Here is a 19,019-nt window from a genome sequence, read left to right as displayed (position 1 = left end):
TTGGCTACTGTAGGCCTCATAACTGTAGGCCTATATATGTTGTTTCGGGTATTCATGTAGACAAAGTTATGAGGCTGTATAAATCCGACAAGCCATTTCCTTATTGCACCTACGGGCTTTGATAGGTGTAAACATTTGCAGATTTAAATAAAATAGCTCCATTTCAACATGCCAAGCAATTAACTTCAGAGGCTTCACGCATATCGAGTGATGTGGCCGCCTCTGACCAATTACAGACCGAGGATTCCACATCAAAGCAAGCTCCAGCCAACCAGAGTACTCCTAAAATGTTTTCTAACGTCATCGGGGAAGTCGAGGGCTACTTATTGTCACCTAATCGAGGTAATGACAATCAGTAACAACTTAATAGTCCATTGGGTGCTATGGGATTCTATTGACCGCACTTTATCAAGCATTGAACCCCGAAAGCGTGGAAAGACTTGAAATAAAATAACCACAATTTCTTGAGCCTTTTGGAGAACGTTGACAGAATGAGCACCACAGCGACAGAAAACTCAGGGAAGAGTGGCCAGTACAGAGTGGATCATCTCCTGAGTGCCGTGGAGAATGAATTGCAGGCTGGCAGCGAAAAGGGCGACCCCACTGAGCGAGAGCTCAAAGTCAGCCTGGACGAAAATGAACTGTGGCACAAGTTTAAGGAACTCACAAACGAGATGATTGTCACCAAGAATGGAAGGTATGAACACATGCCTTTACAGAAGTAAAGGGAGTGGGAACAAAGCATTATAGTAGATTAATGTATGTAAATTATAAATTGTGTTTATGCCTATATGGGAAACAAACAAACAAAAAACCCCACCTTTTCCAACTCAACAGTAAAACAGTATTTTAACTAAAAGTTTTATTTTTATTATTTGTGATTTTAGCAGATATGAGTACCAGGTCTAATTTTTGGAAGAAATAAATATTAGGCTTGTGTGTGTGTGTGTGTGTGTGTGTGTGTGTGTGTGTGTGTGTGTGTGTGTGTGTGTGTGTGTGTGTGTATATATATATATATATATATATATATATATATATATATATATATATTATATAGTAAAATTAGACATAAGAGTTAGAATTTCCCTTTTAACTTGTTAGTTAAGAAAGGCAATGTAATGTAAAAGTTGTAAACTATATTACTGCAGTGTAGGATGTGAGTGATTGATTTTCAGGAAATAAAGGGGGATTTCTAGATAACTTAAATGCTACTATGATCTTTATTTTAGTTTAAGTTCTTGCAACACGAGGTAAACATGTTGAACATGAACAATGTGCATGGAAGGTCCGTGGTGATTACTTTACATTGATTCGAAGTAAAATGTAACTTGATTTGAATGAGTGGGAATGGTGATGATGTGTGTAAGCATAAAACCAGAGCCTTACCTCCTGTGACTGTGTTCCGCAGGAGAATGTTTCCCGTTCTGAAGGGGAACGTGTCTGGCCTCGACCCCAACGCCATGTACTCATTCCTGCTGGATTTCGTGGCAGCCGACAATCACCGGTGGAAGTATGTGAATGGGGAGTGGGTTCCAGGAGGTAAGCCTGAACCACAGGCCCCGAGCTGCGTCTACATTCACCCTGACTCCCCCAACTTCGGAGCCCACTGGATGAAAGCACCTGTCTCCTTCAGCAAAGTCAAACTCACCAACAAACTCAACGGCGGTGGACAGGTGAGCGACGTTTCTTCATATTCTAGAAAACCTTATTTCTATTAATAATATAACAGCAAAAATGTCATTTGATAGGGGTATTGATCAAAAACATTCTTCTTCTTCTTCTTCTTCTTCTTCTTCTTCTTCTTCTTCTTCTTCTTCTTCTTCTTCTTCTTCTTTAAAAAAAAAAAAAGTGATGGATATTTTATTTATTTATTTAACCAGACATTTACCCATCAAGACAGAGGTCTCATTCCATGGGGTTCCTAACTGTTTTTAAAAATAAAATAAAAAAAAAAAGTTACTGATGTTATAAATAGAGACTGCTTTTCATAGTGAGTTTATGTAAGCTATCTGTTAACATTAAAGTGATGTAGATCCGAGTGCATCATGCTCTAATAAATACATGCCTCATTAATCCCACAGATCATGCTGAACTCTCTTCACAAGTATGAGCCCAGGATCCACATCGTGAGGGTTGGAGGTCCACAGCGTATGATTACCAGCCATTCCTTCCCGGAAACACAGTTTATCGCAGTGACAGCGTACCAGAACGAAGAGGTAGAGTAAGAGCCACAAAGCCACAGAAATTTACAATGTGCTTTTATAATGTTATATCCTATTAAAATGTCAAGCAAAATTATAAAAACAACTTATGACCTATTTTTTTCTTTTTGTTTTTCTGCAGGTCACAGCACTCAAAATAAAATACAATCCATTTGCAAAAGCCTTCCTTGATGCCAAAGAAAGGTAAGTTTCTGTACTATTTATATCTATAAAAAGAAAACATTTGACTGTGTTGTTTTATTCGCGGAAGTATTATTAGTTTCTAACTTGTGGTATTTTCTTCCTGCAGGATTGATCACAAAGATGTCCTGGACGATGTAGGAGACAATCAGCAGTCAGGATATTCACAGTGTAAGCAATTTACCCTACTTGTTGAAACTGCAATATGCATTATGCTATGCATTAAAAGCCTGTACTGTACTAACCCCATGCCCCACCCCTCTCCAGTAGGTGGATGGTTCATTCCTGGCACTGGTAGCTTGTGCCCTCCTGCAAACCCTCACCCCCAGTTTGGAGGGCCTTTGACCCTCTCATCCTCACACGGCTGCGACCGCTACTCAACACTAAGGACCCACCGTTCAGCTCCCTACCCCAGCCCCTACACCCACCGCAACAACTCCCCAAGTAAGTCAAACAGCAGGCTGCGGCCAATGGTTTAACACAGACACATTGTCCCTTTAGTGTCTGGCATAGACTAGCTGCACATGTCAGGCATACCATTCACTCTTTTACCTCTTACTAAAGTCATAAACCAGGGAACTAGCAGTCAGGGAGACAAGAAGGCTCTTTTGCAAAGGGAAAGCATTATGCTTCAAAATTGATTAAAATGGGTTCATTTGGATCAATACATCAGCGTTGAAAGAAGATTGAAGATATTTATTTAACTTAATTTGTTGTATACTGTTTTACAGCAGCTAAAAACATTTCCACCGGCTTTCCAATGAATGTTAGGTGCTGTGGTAGAACGAGATAGGCATCTGATTGTGTGCCACCTGCTATTAATTGTATTTGAGACTGGGTTCTGACTAATTTGGCAAAGCCTTACTTTAAGTAAGATTGAGATAACTTTACAGATTGCATTTGTTTACTGTATTTATTAGATAAGAAAGCTGTTATTTTTTTTTTTTTTAATTCTGAAATTGTTTGCTGAAAGAGCTCAATTACAGTAATGGTAAAGTGGATACCTGTAACTCCCAATATGAAACAGAAGCAGTGAATGTAATTCTTAAATGATGTTTTATTCGTATTCGGAGTGATTTTATGTATGTGGTTGTCAATGTGTTTTGCAGCAGGTTACACAGACAACTCCTCCGCCTGCCTCTCCATGCTGCAGACCCATGACAACTGGTCCAGTCTGCAGGTCCCCACGCACTCCAGCATGCTGCCCATGTCACACAGCACTGGCACAGCCCCCAGCTCTGGGTACGTCTGTTCAGTGCCCCTTCACACTGAATTTTAACTGGCACCTTCAATAGGGCTTGTTTAGAGGCTTTATAGTGATGTTTTTTTTACAAAGAATAGGAAATAATTTGTTTGAGGCTTAAATATGATGTTTTTTTGGATGGAAGCTGGTAGACCATCCTAAAGTATACGTCAATTTTTATTTAAATATTGTTTTAGTAAATTAACATACAATGACAAACACAACAAAGCAGCTATTTCATTGTAATAACGAGTTTTACATGATTAGGGTTGAAACTGAACTGTGGCGTTTTTTAAGATATTTTTTTTGCTCTCTGTTTACAGCCAGTACCCGAGCTTGTGGTCGGTCAGTAACAGCTCTATCACCCCAGTTTCCCAGTCTGGGGGCATGTCGAACGGACTGGGTTCCCAGTTCCTCCGTGGCTCCACGGCGCACTACCCGTCTCTCTCTCACACCGTTCCTACCTCCTCCGGATCGCCGCTGTACGACAACGGAGCTCCGGCAGACTTGCATGACACGCAGTACGACACCTCATCAGCACACGCCAGGCTAGCCACCACATGGACCCCTGTCACCCCCCCTTCCATGTAATAACACGTGAAGCAGGACAGACCATTGAGAGCCGCCTCAAAACTCCACTTTCATCTAGTTTATTCTGTTGTGGCAAAAGGAGCTGGCCATGCAGGTCCAGTGGTATTTGCCAACATTTTATGTAAATATAGAGTCAAATACATAGAAATAGGTACTGTAGGCAGTAAAATAGTTATTTTCATCCTGTCAGGTTTATGTTTGGAGGCGGCAGGTATATCATTGTGCACACTTTTGGACAAATATTTCTATTGCTATATATTTATAAAAATTATATTCAATGTAAATAAGCACAATCTGTTTGTGGTTTAGTATCGTTGATTTTATATTTTTTAAGACTGTAGAAAACACAAACATGGTTAGCATGTAATAATTTCATGAGAATTTTTATTTTATCATCGATTCATGCTAATATTGAAACTAGAGTTTGTTATAGCAAACATTGTACAAGTGCCATGGTGTGACACTAACATGTCTTATTTTCGTGTTGCATCAGATTTCTATCATGTGTCTTGTAGCTGGTTAGTTTTTCAGCACAGCATTGTATGTTGCCTGTACAGTTCCCCTTTCTTTCCCCTTGTTAATATTGTAAATATTAATATAATCATGTTTATTTTATTTTTGCCTCATATATGGGGTTACTGTGTAAATGTTTTGCATTTGGAGTATGTTTCCATTATTCTGTAGAAAAAATAATAAACTAAAAAGTGTTTAATGTGTTTGTATTACAATGTTTTTTTTTTTGTTAAATTGTTCAATTTTGTTAAAAAAAGAAAAGTCTGCTAAAAAAAAGTGCATTCATTTGTATTTCTTTTCTCATTTCACAGCTGGTATATAGGTCATTTATTTTTCATTTAAATAGGGGTTTTGCTTTTAACACGTTTCAGATACATTACAAAACTTGAGGGTAGCCTTGCCACCAAACGTTGTGTCTATTAAGCAAGATAAAATCTGGAGTTCAGGTACCTCCACACAAGAACATCCTGGCTCCCGGGAGAATTAACAACATGGAACGGGTGATCTTTGGGATCCCGGGCACAGTTACCTCTGGCTAACTGCTCTAAGCCTCAACTCAGTAAACACGTGAAGTGGGTAGGCTTCTTTCAGTACAATTGTCTGGCAATATGCCTACTTTATTTTCTACTCCGCCAGTGGCTATGAACTGTATGAGGACAGTATGGTGCAATCTCGTATTGAAACATAATCACATATAGATTTCATATCATATTACACGTCACCTGCTTTTGCTTGCATTGTGTTGTAATCCAGCCAAGAACCAGAGCATTAAACCTCATTGAAGAGATTAAATGATATAACATTTAGGGTCACTGAGCAGAAGATTGCTGCACTGGGAAATGCTATCCTGCAGAAACTGTCAGTGATTTATCTCAGGGAGCCTCTAGATTGCTGTGCAAAGCCGTAGTGTTGTCTGAAGCCATTAGCTGCTGTGTTTGACAGAGTGACTGAGGGGTCACAGCTGGTTTTGTGAATACCCGAGCAGGCACCAAAAGCACACAGACTTTGTTTCTCATCTGGAGGGAATGTTCTCACTTCCAGCCACTTCAATAATAGGGTGCCATACATCAACTCCACCAATCAACCTCCGACTCCTAGGGCACCAAAGGCTTTGTGTAGCAAAAAGAGAGACAAGGAGACAGAGAGAGCAGGCACATTTAATACACAGAACCAGGGAGAACTGCAATCGGACTGAAATATGGGCTGTCTGATTAAAAAGGTCAGGAGAGCAGCAAAGGTGAAGTCAGCTACGCTGTTTATCTTAAGAGGGAATACAGTAGTACCCAGAATGCCTCTCTTTCCTTATTCAGTTGATTGCATTGGTGTAGCAGTATTATTCAGAATGCCTCTCTTTGTGTAGCAGTATTGCCAGCTTGCTGTCTAACTGAATTCAACCCACAGATCTTGGGTCTCTGAGGGTATCCCAAAATGGTCAGATATACTGTCTAAAACATGGGCTCCTTGGTAAAATAGACACTTCAAGCACAACTTGAATTATTATTATTTTTGTAGTAATACTGAAAGCAACTTTGAAAATTCAATGACAAACATTTTCATACAATGAAAAAGACTTACAGCCGAAACATCTGTTATTGAAAAGTTTATGTTAGTATTACCACTGGTAAATCAGACACAGATGTTGGATTTATTCAAAGAACAATGTTTTATGAAATAGCTTAATATAACATTGTTTTATAACATAATTCCCAGTTGCTGGAATGGGGAGATGAAATCACGCTGTCAAGGCACTCATCTTTTTCCACTCTTTGAACCTAAACAAGCTACTGAACCCTGGAGCCTAAGCCCAGTGTCAACATCTCCACCTGCACTGGAGGGGCCTCTGACCAGGTAAGGTCGCTCAAGTGTTATGAGGAGAACTAACCCAAGCCGATTTTACTACCTAACCCTTTGTTAGTGCAAAGGCTAATGTAGCACTCCTGTCTCTGTCGGCTCCCAGCCAATATTGTCAAAGTACAATAGGATTATTAGATAAACATGGTGAATAGCATTGCATTAAATCTAAGATTTACTAAATTAATTTTAGGAATAAGCTAGGAAAGTGCTACCTGCACTTAATAGACCCATTGGCGGTTGTAAATGTAATCACAGGGCTTCCTGTGTAGAGGGCCTCGTCTCTTTTTTGTGTCTATTTATCTTTAGAGAGTGTGAATACAGAGTAAGATTCACATTGGTTATTATGATTAAAAATCAAGTTGCGAGTCATTAGTGTTTGGCTGCTGACAGTGTCTAGAAAAACGGATTTGACACAGTGTCAGTTAAGGACAAACGGTGCAGGTCCATGTATGAGAAGCAAATGAAAGGTTTATTTTATTTGTTTTATTTTTTTCTGCAACTGAACTTCTAAGTCAATATATACAAAAAATGGGAACACCCCTTTTATATTGTTTTATACACAGAGTTACTCAGGATGGTTCATCATAGAGGATGGGGCCACTCTTTCAGGAATATCCAGCACATTGCTTTCACAAGCTTACGTTTTCTCATCCTGGTTAATCTCAGGATCTGGCTCAATAACCTGAGCACTGTGTACTTTCTTTTTATGAGCAAATTCTGCTACATAGGTGAGGAATTACATCCCTGTCAAGCGTCTGAAACCCCAGAGACTGAGCTGTCAAGTGTCTGAAACCCCAGAGACTGAGCTGTGACTGGGAGAAGCTCTATGAATTCCAGCCAGGTCTCTTTGCAGCCAAATAGAAAAAAAAAAATAAATGATGGTGATTAACCTTTGCAGATGATCCTGTCCGAGAATTTAATTCACACGTACACAAAACCAGCTGAATCTTTTAAATTGAATAATCGCCACATTTCTCCACATTTGCCTGCCGACAAGCGTTTAGATATAATTGTTGTTTGTATAGCGATGGAACTTCTTTGCTAGGTTTACTTTTTACCCTTTTAAATAAATTCTCTATTTTCCATCTTCACCACATTGATGGGTCTACAGCTATGGCCAAAGATTTTGCATCACCCTATAGAATGAACAAATTTTGCTTCATAAAGTCAAATGAAACATGCTGAATAATATTATACTAACATATTGAATTACATGCAATGCTGTAGTTTTCCAGACACTTAATGAAAAACGGACAGAATCAAACATGAAATACTATACTACTATTATGGATTCCGGTACACTGGCGATATAATTTTGCAGTTTCTTTGATTACATAATGCTAAATTAAATATGTAAATTATGTTCATATAGTTATTATTTTTTTAAATGATGTCTCAATCCCAAAAATTGTATGTGCTGCAAAACATTTGGCCAGAGCTGTAGTTACAAAAAGATAAGTTGCAATGTACCACTGTAAGAGCACAGCAATATGTGTTCAAAAACATATTGAAAGCATGTAAAAGTTACTTCTCAATTCTTCTGAATTGCACCATAAGGACTAGATTCTCAAAGGCATTCACAACAAATCATCATTTGTGCACAAAGGGGAAGAAAACACCAGGCCCCTGAAATAAATTAGGGTTGTTTAATTCTGGTTTTGTAAAATCATTTAAAGATGAGTAAACAGCTTTGAACATCTAGCCCTTAAGACTTTTTATAGATTTTATTTCATAAGCAAAAGCCGGCATTTGCTTCTCTGTGCTTTGCCATGATTGCACCGTGCTTTCGCTGCTCTTACACTGCAGCAAACAGGGAGTGCAATGTATGACACTCTTGACATTTGCTGTCGCTTTGTTTGCTTTCAGTCAGAAAGTCTTAGAACCTAGCTGTGGGGAGCTTTGTGGAGCAGGGAATCTACTTTGGTCTTGCTTGAAAAGAGCGCATGCTAATTGAGTGGCTAGCAGTCAAGTTAGAAGCTCCCTGTCTTATTGTAAGCAGAGTGGCAGGAGCTCAGGTCACCTAACTGTGGAGTTATCATCAGCAGGGTTTGAATTCCTGTCTCAGTATTCCCATTGCTTTTTAAACTACTTCCAAGTGTGAACCTCTGGGCTTGGTGTTTAATGGCAGGCAAAGCCTAACACCTTGAGCTGTCTGTGGAGTAATGACCACACTGTAGCCCAGATGGAAACACTGTAACATCATAGATGTTAGAAGGCTAAGTTCACATTTGCGATGAAGTCCATATGTGTATATGGATGTTTTTTTTGGTACTATGACCTTTTTGTGGCTTGGCTGTGGTTTGATTTGTGCTGTGACTACACACCTTGCTCATCAAACCTATTGTGTTTTGATGAAACAAAGCGAATGACAGCTACAACTCGAGTGTTTCCCTGAGCTGAGTCCTGAATAACGTAATGCTTCTCTTTAGTCACAACTCTCATTTAGTAAGCTAAATACAGACTACTGAATGAACTATTAGTAGCTATAAAGTTACGTGTTTGTGACCTCAGCTCATTCATTCAGCATTGTATTACTGTGCGATTTTAACACCAAATTCAGCACTACCTCAAATAAGCTGCAAGCATGTGTAATATCTATATATTTATATAATGGATATGCAGGAAATACATTTGATGATTATGTTACAGAGTAGATTTACCTTATATGACATGAATGATATACTATATTTGAAAAACAATTCAATGCGTTTGTAGAATATTTCTGTTTTACCCCACAAGCACGGTTGTATTTAACGTGGATAGATCTTTATTATTAAATAACATGCTTACTGGGGCTAGTTTCAAATGTGTCCTTACTTACACTCCAGTCCAGTGGTGCGCTGCTGAAATTCAGACTGCGCTGAAGCATAAAACGACGGTTGCGAAGAGGCCACAAACTATGGGGTACCATGTGTAAAAAAAAAGTGTTAATAGTTTAACATGTCTTTTTTTTTCCAGATTTAACTTAAATCTTGTATTTTTTTCTCAAGATTTATAAATGTTGTGAAAATATTTTTTTTTAAATGTGTACACTCAGATAAAATTTATAAATCTAGTTACAAGATTTAACATTTAGCTAAAGATTTAACTGGCCAGCTAAATCTGGAGTTTGTATGCAAATGAGCTCCGCCTGCTTTGTGCTTTCACGTGATTTGATTGGCTCTTGTAATGCTAATCGAGAATTATGCAAATTTCATATATATATTGCACTTACATTAGTTACATGGAAACGTATTGAAATGTGGCGTGAAAGCATGACTCATTGCAGATAGAAACAGGAGTGACAGCGACCTTTTCAGGTATAGCAAAGCATTCATACTTAGTGGTTTCAGGCAGCTTGGTGCTAAGTTACAAAAAATTACATTTCGGTGCTAGCTTCGAAAAAAGCGCTTACTTCAATACTTTTTTTTATATTACTTAGTTAATATCTGTCAAAATGTGATTATTATTATATTTAAATTATCTGTTTGAGATATGTCTGGGGACGAAGCGGGGTATTTTGTTCCTATAAATATTGCTCGGTCATTGCTGCGGTAACCTTGAAAGAGAACCGACTGCACACACCTAGCCTAAACTATGCAATTCAACGGATCTCTAGCACCATCTAGTGTCTGGAGTTGTACACTGAGGGAAACAAGTCATACTGAACATTCGTGAAACAACTTCATATTAATTCAGATTAATTTACAATGTGTGTGTGTGTGTGTGTGTGTGTGTGTGTGTGTGTGTGTGTGTGTGTGTGTGGTTTTAATTTATAGAATTTCATAACGTTTTAAGTATGATATCTGAGGGACATCATAGAGAGATAATTTGCTATTTATAATCTGACGTCAGTGTATAAAAGCTTTTTATGGTTATGCTACCGTAGCCTATTGAGTTTTCTTTCAGAAATAGTGTAAACGCATTAATGATTAAACATCAATTCATAATACTCTACCCCCCCCCCCCCAAACACACACCCACACACACACACACACACACACACACACACATACATCATTGATCACAACTGCAATTAGCAAACTACTTCAGTTTAAGTCATAACTGGCAAACTTCATTTAAACAGCTCATGAGTTAAAGCTTTGCCTTTGCTGTAAATCTGAATTTAGCCTTTTAGGATCAGATAGGATGTAATCAAGGATGTCCATTGACTCGTGTCTAATTAGCTCTAAAATGAATACACAGTGCTTGTTATATACGCTCCATGTATGCAATTTTTTAAAGATGAATGGACATATATAACTGCATCCCTCCCCTGGGTAATTGTTGAAAGTATAACATATAATCAATCATTTCCACTGCTATGTTACTGTGCAGAAATACCTGCTAAATCAGAGAGAGGTATAGACACAGAACACAATGAATCGGTAAATGCAGGATGAGCAGGGTTTTTACAAGTTCTCGTGGGTTATATTGAGGATTGCTGGCTGATAGTCAGTGATGGAGTTGAATTTGAGGTGAAGGACAGGCTAGTGTTTAATATTGTAAAATAACAAAAGCGCAGGGCTAGAGGGACAGGGATAAAGAGGACAGGGCACTGCTACTGAAGACACATTAAATATCTTTAAAAGAAATAACATCTTTCACTTTGAAAAAAAATAATAGCCCAATTACTCCATGAAGTCGATGTGCTGTGTAAGTGTACTACTCCAAGGAAATTACACCACTGTAACAGATTCATGGCAACGGGTTGTGTCTTGTTCCAGAAATTCGTGCAAGTAATTAACATAGAAAATAAACTATAGTCCTGGGTGCAACTACGAACTGAACAGGTTGCCAATACAAGGACCAAATGATGCGATGACTAGTTTTACTTCAAGTCAGTTTTCTTGATGCAGTCTTCTGTTTATTTAATGAGACTTCTGAAAGGCCAGACGCAAGTTATATTAATCAACACGTGAAGAAACATATTTAATAGATTTTGTAGATTTTGTTAACCCCTTAACACAATCAGAACATCCAATCATACCACTGAAGTAACACAAACATGCCCCTTATTATTCAGAGTGGTTCTGGTTCATTGCTCTTCTATGTGTTTTTTACATGGCTTTCACTTCCATGCATGTTGCATCTGCATCCAGGTTCCATTCAGATTATGTGACATGAAATGAATGCATACCGCCCCAAGCTGGAGATATTTGGGTTAGACTGGCAGTACTTTGAATTTGCTGAATTAGTCCATTGCTTATTATTTCCTGTTCTTTTGTACCACCCTACGTATGCTTTTTTAGGGACTTGTGCACTCGCGCTGTCTTCCCTCACCAACATGGCTGCCTCCACGTGTCATAGGGATCACGGTCCGGCGGATCCTGGCAATGGAAAATTACGGCTGGCTCTGCGCCCTCTAAGGTCGGAAGGTCGAACTACAGACCCTCCTTTGTCCATCACACACGCACACACTTTAGGGGTGTCAAACTCAGTTCCTGGAGGGCCGCTGTGCCTTCTGGCTTTCGTTCCACCCGAGCTCTCAGTTACTTAATTGATCTAATTATTTGATTCATTAGAGAAATCTAACATTTCTTTCCAGACTTCAATATGTTTAATAGGTAGAGTACCTTGAATCAAGTGTATTTTTTAAATCATCAAATGTAAAAAAAAAAAGTTTGAAAAATATGAAACATGTCCAATTGAACAAATAATTAAATCAATGATGTTAATTAAGAGCTTAAGTTGGCTAAAACCTAAAAAAGATCCGGGTGCCGGGTATTTTTGACGGTGCGTACCCAGTTCCGAATTCTCTACCTGTGCCTATATATAAAGATACACCAGGATTCAGCAAAGTACACAACAAAATGTTGAATGAACTGTTTCCCTGAACACATACGATACTGCCATCACATTTCTTCACAGACTATAAGCGGACTCTAACCATCTACTGTCTGATGATCAACACACGGATTTGCATCATGTGTGCGTGTCTCTTATTTCGAGTGCAATTTCCCCTTTGTCAGTGTACTGTGCCCACACATGCTATTCAATTCTGCAAAAGAGGAGTACAATGATATGACAATGAAGTACTGTGATCAATCTTTGCTTTGTGTGTTTGTATGTTTATTTGTATTGCTCCATAATGAGTTCCTGCCATAGGGTTTACTGACCCAAAAAAATCAAAACACGCTGATGTATGGTTTATGGTGTACATTAAATGAGCGTAATCATATTGCAGATGCTGTAGTGTAGTGTGTTTATATCTAGAATTGCACTAGGCTATGGCTAGTGTGTTAGGAACAAGTGCTACGACGCAACGACACCACAGGGGTGTAACTATACGCAAAGGTCATGATTTAATACCCTAGATAAAATGAAATTCATGTTAATAGTACAGTAAATGAAATACATGTTAATAGTACAGTAAATGAAATACATGTTAAAAGTACAGTAAATGGAATCTCCCCCTGTACAGTGAAGCGAACCCCCCCAACCAACCCCCCCCCCCCCCCCCCCCCCCCCCCCCCTCCTCCCGTTTTATGTGTGTTGATTTGGACCAGAGTTCTAAACAAACCGTCGGTTTTTCGTTGTGTTAAAAAAAGAAAGTACTGTATGTGTTTGTGGGATACTGTTATAGTTTTGTGACCAGACAGCAAAATAAAAATACTGATAAAAAGAAACAACAACTATCTATAAATTAATGTATGTAATATTTGGCGAGTCCAGCCAGGAGACATGTGCATCAGAGAAGTCACATAAGAGAAAAGAAAAATGGAACAAAACGTCTCTCCACGAGATAAATTCATTCAAGAAAAAAACTCCTGCTTCGAAATACAGAACCATAAGTCAATGACAATGATCTGTATGTGTACAGTAATTACATGATGGAAGTAAGCAGCATGTAAACAGAGATTTATATTGAAATAGAAGGAATAAAAAACGCTGGTACTTTGAATTTAAAAAAATAGCTAAACAAAAAACAGAATGCTGGTTTGTGTGTGAGACTGAAAGAAGATGCAATGGAAGATTTTGAGTTAGACAACCTTAATATTGAAATTGGAAGCCTAATTTACAAGTTAACACAAGATAAATTAAGAGCAGTTTGTGTTTTTCTGAACATTGCTGGAACTGATGAAACATATAGACAAAAGTCACTTAGCACTGAGCAAACACATTACAGATTACATGAAAATCATTGAAGGTGGTCTAGAGGATCAGGGGCTGTCTGTACTACTGGAATTAAAAGACGGGATTAGCCAGTTATGTGAGCCACAATTAATAAGTAGTAATAAGGCAAGTGAGACAACAGAGCAGGACTGTGCAAAGAAAATAGAATGAATAGAAATAAAATTTAAAAAGCAAATGGAGGAACTAAAAACTGAAATGAGGCCTGAAAAAGGAAAATTAGTTCAGTCTGCTAAAGCTGATGCACAAGTGAAGAAAGATTTTAAAATCTTGCGTCAAATTGACAGTCCTTATCAGGGGAAGATATTACATTTTACAAGTTTGATTCATCAGATTGAAAGTGGACTCAGAGGGGGTTTTAGTGAGCATGAAATAGTGGATGCATTAATTAAAGCCATCAACTCTGAACTCAGTCTTAGTAATTATTTAGAAGGAAAGGGTTACATGTCACTACCTAAACTCAGGAGGAATGCACCAGCTGCATTTCAAAGATGTATGGAGGGATGTTTGGAAGGCCTGAGAGATGAAGTGTGCCCCTTATTTAGGTGATGTCCTAGTGTTTATCACAACCTTTGAAGAACAGGTAGAAACCCTTAGAAAAGTGCTTCACAGACTTCAAGAGCATGGCATTAAACTAAGACCAGATAAATGTGAGCTTTTCAAGAGGGAAGTTAAATACTTAGGGATGATTATGTCTGAACAGGGCTACAAGATGGATCCAAACACTTAAAGACAAGACACCATCAACAGTCGTTGAATTACGGAAAGTTTTAGGATTCCTTAATTACTAAAGGAAATACCTCAAGGTAAGCCTCTGTATCATCTGTTGAGTGTTTCACCAGCTTTTAGAGAGAGACCAAATCACAGGGGAGCTAAAAAAGAAAAGAAAAATACAGTCTAAAAGTATCAGGCCATGGTTCTTCACATCTTCCTATTACTTGGACATCAGAGCACCAAAATGTGTTGAACCAACTAACTGATTGTTTAATACAGTCCCCAGTAATGGCCTACCCAGATTTCACACTCTCATTCATCTTACATGTGGAATCCTCGAGGGATTGGTGCAATGTTATAGCAGCATCAGAACGGTCAGTTAAGTTACGTCTTTAACTCTCAAATGGTTGAATACTGATAAATTTAAAGACTATTTGTACCATGCAGTCTCTTTCAGTTTATAGCAACAGCAATCCTTTAACTTATATTCTGTCATCTGCAAAATTAAATGCAATTGGACATTACTGGGTTGCTGAGCTAGCTGACTATAAATTTACCATCAAGTATCACAATATTGATGCTTATGTTTTATCCAGAATGCCTTGGGATATTTAAAGATCATATCAGAATGTAGCAAGGAAGCTTCTAAAGTTGTTGTAACAGCTGTTATTCAGTCTGCAAGTATCCAGAACAACAGTCAAGCTGCTTGGATTACATCCATCACTACCAACATTGCTACGCTTCCCAGTGTGCCATGTCACATTGCCACCATTATGCCATTAAGCCATGAGGAAATACATAAAGCTCAGGAAGAAGATCTAGTCATCAGCAGGGTCCTGCACTACAAAAATCAAGGTCGCAAACCAAGTGAGCAGGAAAGGAAAAGAGAAATGAAGAAAACAACGGCATTGCTGCGAGAATGGTATTGCAAAACAGAGACGAGACAACAGTTGATATTGCCAAACAAACACAAGCAGAGAGTATACCAAGAACTGCATGAAAAAAGGGACATCTTGGCACTGAAAAGATTGTCTTGAGAAAGGTTTTATTGGCCACACATGCAACAGGATATTAACCATTATATTAGTAATGTATGTAGGTGTATTAAGCAAATGCATCCTTAACCAGCTTTGTTACAACAGAACCTTTTGAGCTAATGTCAATAGGTTTTCTGCATTTGGAGAAGAGTTCTGGAGGCTATGAGTATATTTTGGTTGTTGTAGACCACTTCACTAGATTCGCTCAAGCCTATCCAACCACCAATAAATCTGGCAAGACTGCCGCAGATAAAATCTTCTATGACTTTGTTTTGAGGTTTGAATTTGAGAACCAGGTCTTTCACAGGCTGCAGCACTACTGCAAAATTGCAAGATCCAGAACCACTCTATATCACCCAGAAGGAAATGGCCAAGTAGAAACCATGAATCACACATTGTTAACAATGTTAAAAACATTGTCTGAAGATCAAAAATCCAACTGGAAAGAGTCCCTAAACAAAGTAATCTATGCATATAATTGCATCCATCATGAATCAACTGGGTTTCCTCTATTCCAGCTGTTATTTGGCCGATCTCCTCGTTTGTTCAGAGTAAAAGTACGGGGACCAAACTATATACTCACCCCCCCTGTTGAAAAAAGTGCAGGGGCCATGGCTCCCCTGGCGGGGGAATGTGTCAGGTAATTCTTTAACATAAGTACCTAGAGAGTGACTGGGAATGTGACATGGCTGTTCTTTAACACAAGTACCTAGACAGTGAAGGAGAATGCATCTGGCTTGTCATTTAACTTTAAACTCTGAGAACAAACTTGAATATAGTTTGTCCTCAGCTATGGATGCTTTTGCTCCTCCTGAAATGACCTCCAACAAAGTTCAAGCTGGCTCATACTAAGCAGAGTGTGTTTGCTGGCTTCTGAATATCACACTGAGAACTGACTGATCCCACAAATGACAAACAGATCATGGCGGGAGACAGGGAAGTTGTCCCTGATGCCAGCGATGTGACAGCCTGAACGACATCTGGACATGTATAAGCCCTTCCTGTTCGCAAACACTTCCCCAAGCAATCATCCAAAAATGGAATCAAGTACGTCAAGCCCAGGTGCAGCTTCTTTATGTTTTATATCACTTGGGTTCGATATGGGATTTCTGTGCACTAAACTAAACCTAGATTTGAACTTGAAGTATTATTACGTGGCTTGAAATTTAGAAGACGGATGATTCTTGGGTGATTCTTTTTCCAGTGTAATTCAACCATTATCTCCAAGTGTTTGTCTCACCATGGCATGGCAGGGCCCTGCCTGTAAATAGTGTTTGTGGTGTTTTGGTGGTGGTTGGCAGGGATGGGGTTAATTTCCTATCCCTGCCAAAATACATGTGAGAATGTGGCTGGAGCTAAACTGAATAATTGATGATAATTAGGCTCTAGCCACATGGTATAAAAATTGAGAAAAACCCTTTCTTAGAGAGGAGTTTTTGTGAGTGTTTGTTCTGTGTTGTTGTTATTATTATAGAAACTTTGTAGTCGTATTTTGTTAGCAGTGAAGGTGAATGCCCAGCCTACGTTTTTTGTATTTTGTTTAAACCTTTTGTTTTGGCCCTTGAGTCGGTTATTTTGTTCCTGTTTATTGTGTGCATGACCTGTTTTGTTAAGCCTTTTTATTTAGCTCTGTGAGCAGTGTTTTTGTTTGTACTACCTTTTTCTTTTGTGTTTATTAAAAATGCGCAGTCATGCTTAAACTGCAGTTTTCCTTGTCTCAGAGTCCCTGTCCTTGCCGATACTATCTGGGCCCACAACGCTTCCCTGCCACACTCACATATCAGGCCCACTGGTTTATCTGTTACAGAAGTATACCATGGTAACACTGCACATTTACAATGTTTTTTTAAAACCCAAACTAGATGCTTTGCATTTTATTCCTGCTCATTACCATGCTTTTCATGCTACAGTAATCTAAGTGTAACAGGACAGAAGCTGGGCACAAACAGACAACTTTGCACTCCTCAAGCATGCATCTTACCCACAGTGCAGAAGAGCCAGACTCGTCTGCATGTGTGGTTTTAGAGCTGTTAACCTCATCTCATTTCACTGACGGGACACAATCAGTACCACACCACCTGTTACATAGATATGGGTTTTATTAGGAAATATTAGAAACAAGATAATTTTATTGCAAATGATATGACAACAGTGGCAGGTGGAGGAGAAGGGGGCACTGCCTGCTCAATCATTTTTAAATAAATATGTTCTTATTTATATATTTATTCATTTATATGTAATATGCAACATATCTGTTTTACAGGGAGGCAGCCATCCAATCTAAATTCTCCACTCAGTTACTGCTGTACGTATGGAGGAGGCAGGCACAGGCAGACGCGCTTTTGCCTCCTCTATAGTTATGATTAGCACATGTATTAGTCAATCATATTCTTCCATTTCTTTAGCTGGCTAGCATGGTAAAAAAGAAGCCGAAGGCAGCATGCTTCCCACCCCTTTTTGTCTGCTTTAGCCAATCACTGGATGTGTGCCACCCCACATTGATGACCTTAGATGCTAACACTGACAAGAGTGAAAGGAAAGAGGCAGGTGTTGTAACAAAGGATGTAGTATTAACAAATACAAATACAGTAGTTTGACTTATTTGATTTTCAATAAATGTTTTTAATTATAATTAAGATTACTCTTTCTGTTTGTTTTTTGTAATTACTTTTGGGAGGAGGCTTTCCATCAGCCACCTTAACCGAGTAATGTACCTTGCTCCAAACTAAAGTTTGTCTGAATTGCTTCCAAACACATGTACAGAACATTATCTAATTATTCAGCTGGCCATGTATTAAGTTTAACAAATTAAGTCGATAGGGTGTGCATGATTGTTCTCTGCCTTTCTTGTGCTTTAACAACTTTGTTTAGAAAATATTTTATGCAAATTATGTTCAAGTGACGTAGTCTTAAAATCTAAATGCTATATTAATGTTGTATTTGAAACATACGCTGGCAGTGTGTAACAGTTACCTTTATTAAAATAAATTATGATGGGCTAATGTTTTCATTTTTCTACTTGCTGGTGGAGAATATGCATTTAACAGCTTTGAATTGGGGCGAAATGTTAAGAAGACAAGCGTTGTCAGTCAGAATAATAATAATTCAGAATAATAAGATTCTTCTGCTTAAGAGGACCCCAAGATCTGCTTTTTTCTGCTTCCCCATTTTTTGACCACCCGTTGCCACTGATGACAAATGTAATGCAATAACAGGACATGGTACAGTTTGGCTAAAAAAATGCCACAAAGGGTCCCATTCACTGAGTTTGTAAGGTTCCTGTTCGATAATTAAAAGTTACTCTGCTTCTTAATGATAAAAAGAGATGGGTAACAAAGAGGCTTTGGAAAAGTCTTGAAACATGCTTTTTGAAACATTGTGCCATTGTTGTGGTAAAATAACTAAACAAGCAGAGCTTTCTTATAGACAGAGAACAAGCAACAATGATTAAATATGTCAAGGGTACACTGGGATTTTGTCAACAAAATGTTTTGAATTTCATTTCAGTGTTTTTTTTTTCTTTGGATCCAAACCATTCTGTCTGCTTTATTA

General features: G+C 38.5%; 1 protein-coding gene across 1 annotated transcript; it reads left to right on the top strand.

Moving 5' to 3' along the window:
- The first annotated feature begins 387 nt into the window (after window positions 1–387).
- Window positions 388–4,532, top strand: LOC121316501 (T-box transcription factor T-like). The gene is made up of 8 exons (XM_041251535.1): window positions 388–697; window positions 1,409–1,673; window positions 2,082–2,216; window positions 2,344–2,405; window positions 2,512–2,573; window positions 2,670–2,846; window positions 3,512–3,644; window positions 3,969–4,532. The coding sequence occupies exons 1-8, from the start codon at window positions 492–494 to the stop codon at window positions 4,234–4,236; spliced, it is 1,308 nt and encodes a 435-aa protein (XP_041107469.1). The 5' UTR covers window positions 388–491; the 3' UTR covers window positions 4,237–4,532.
- The last annotated feature ends 14,487 nt before the right edge of the window (window positions 4,533–19,019 follow it).

Source organism: Polyodon spathula, chromosome 6 (genome assembly GCF_017654505.1).
Source record: "Polyodon spathula isolate WHYD16114869_AA chromosome 6, ASM1765450v1, whole genome shotgun sequence".
NCBI lineage: Eukaryota > Metazoa > Chordata > Actinopteri > Acipenseriformes > Polyodontidae > Polyodon > Polyodon spathula.
This window is presented reverse-complemented; position numbering and strand designations above follow the sequence as displayed.

Bases quoted from the DNA above. Each gene is read 5' to 3' on its own strand.
- LOC121316501 (XM_041251535.1), top strand. From the start codon at position 492: ATGAGCACCACAGCGACAGAAAACTCAGGGAAGAGTGGCCAGTACAGA. The intron at 698-1,408 runs GTATGAACACAT...TGTGTTCCGCAG, and splicing joins ATTGTCACCAAGAATGGAAG to GAGAATGTTTCCCGTTCTGA. The intron at 1,674-2,081 runs GTGAGCGACGTT...TTAATCCCACAG, and splicing joins AACTCAACGGCGGTGGACAG to ATCATGCTGAACTCTCTTCA.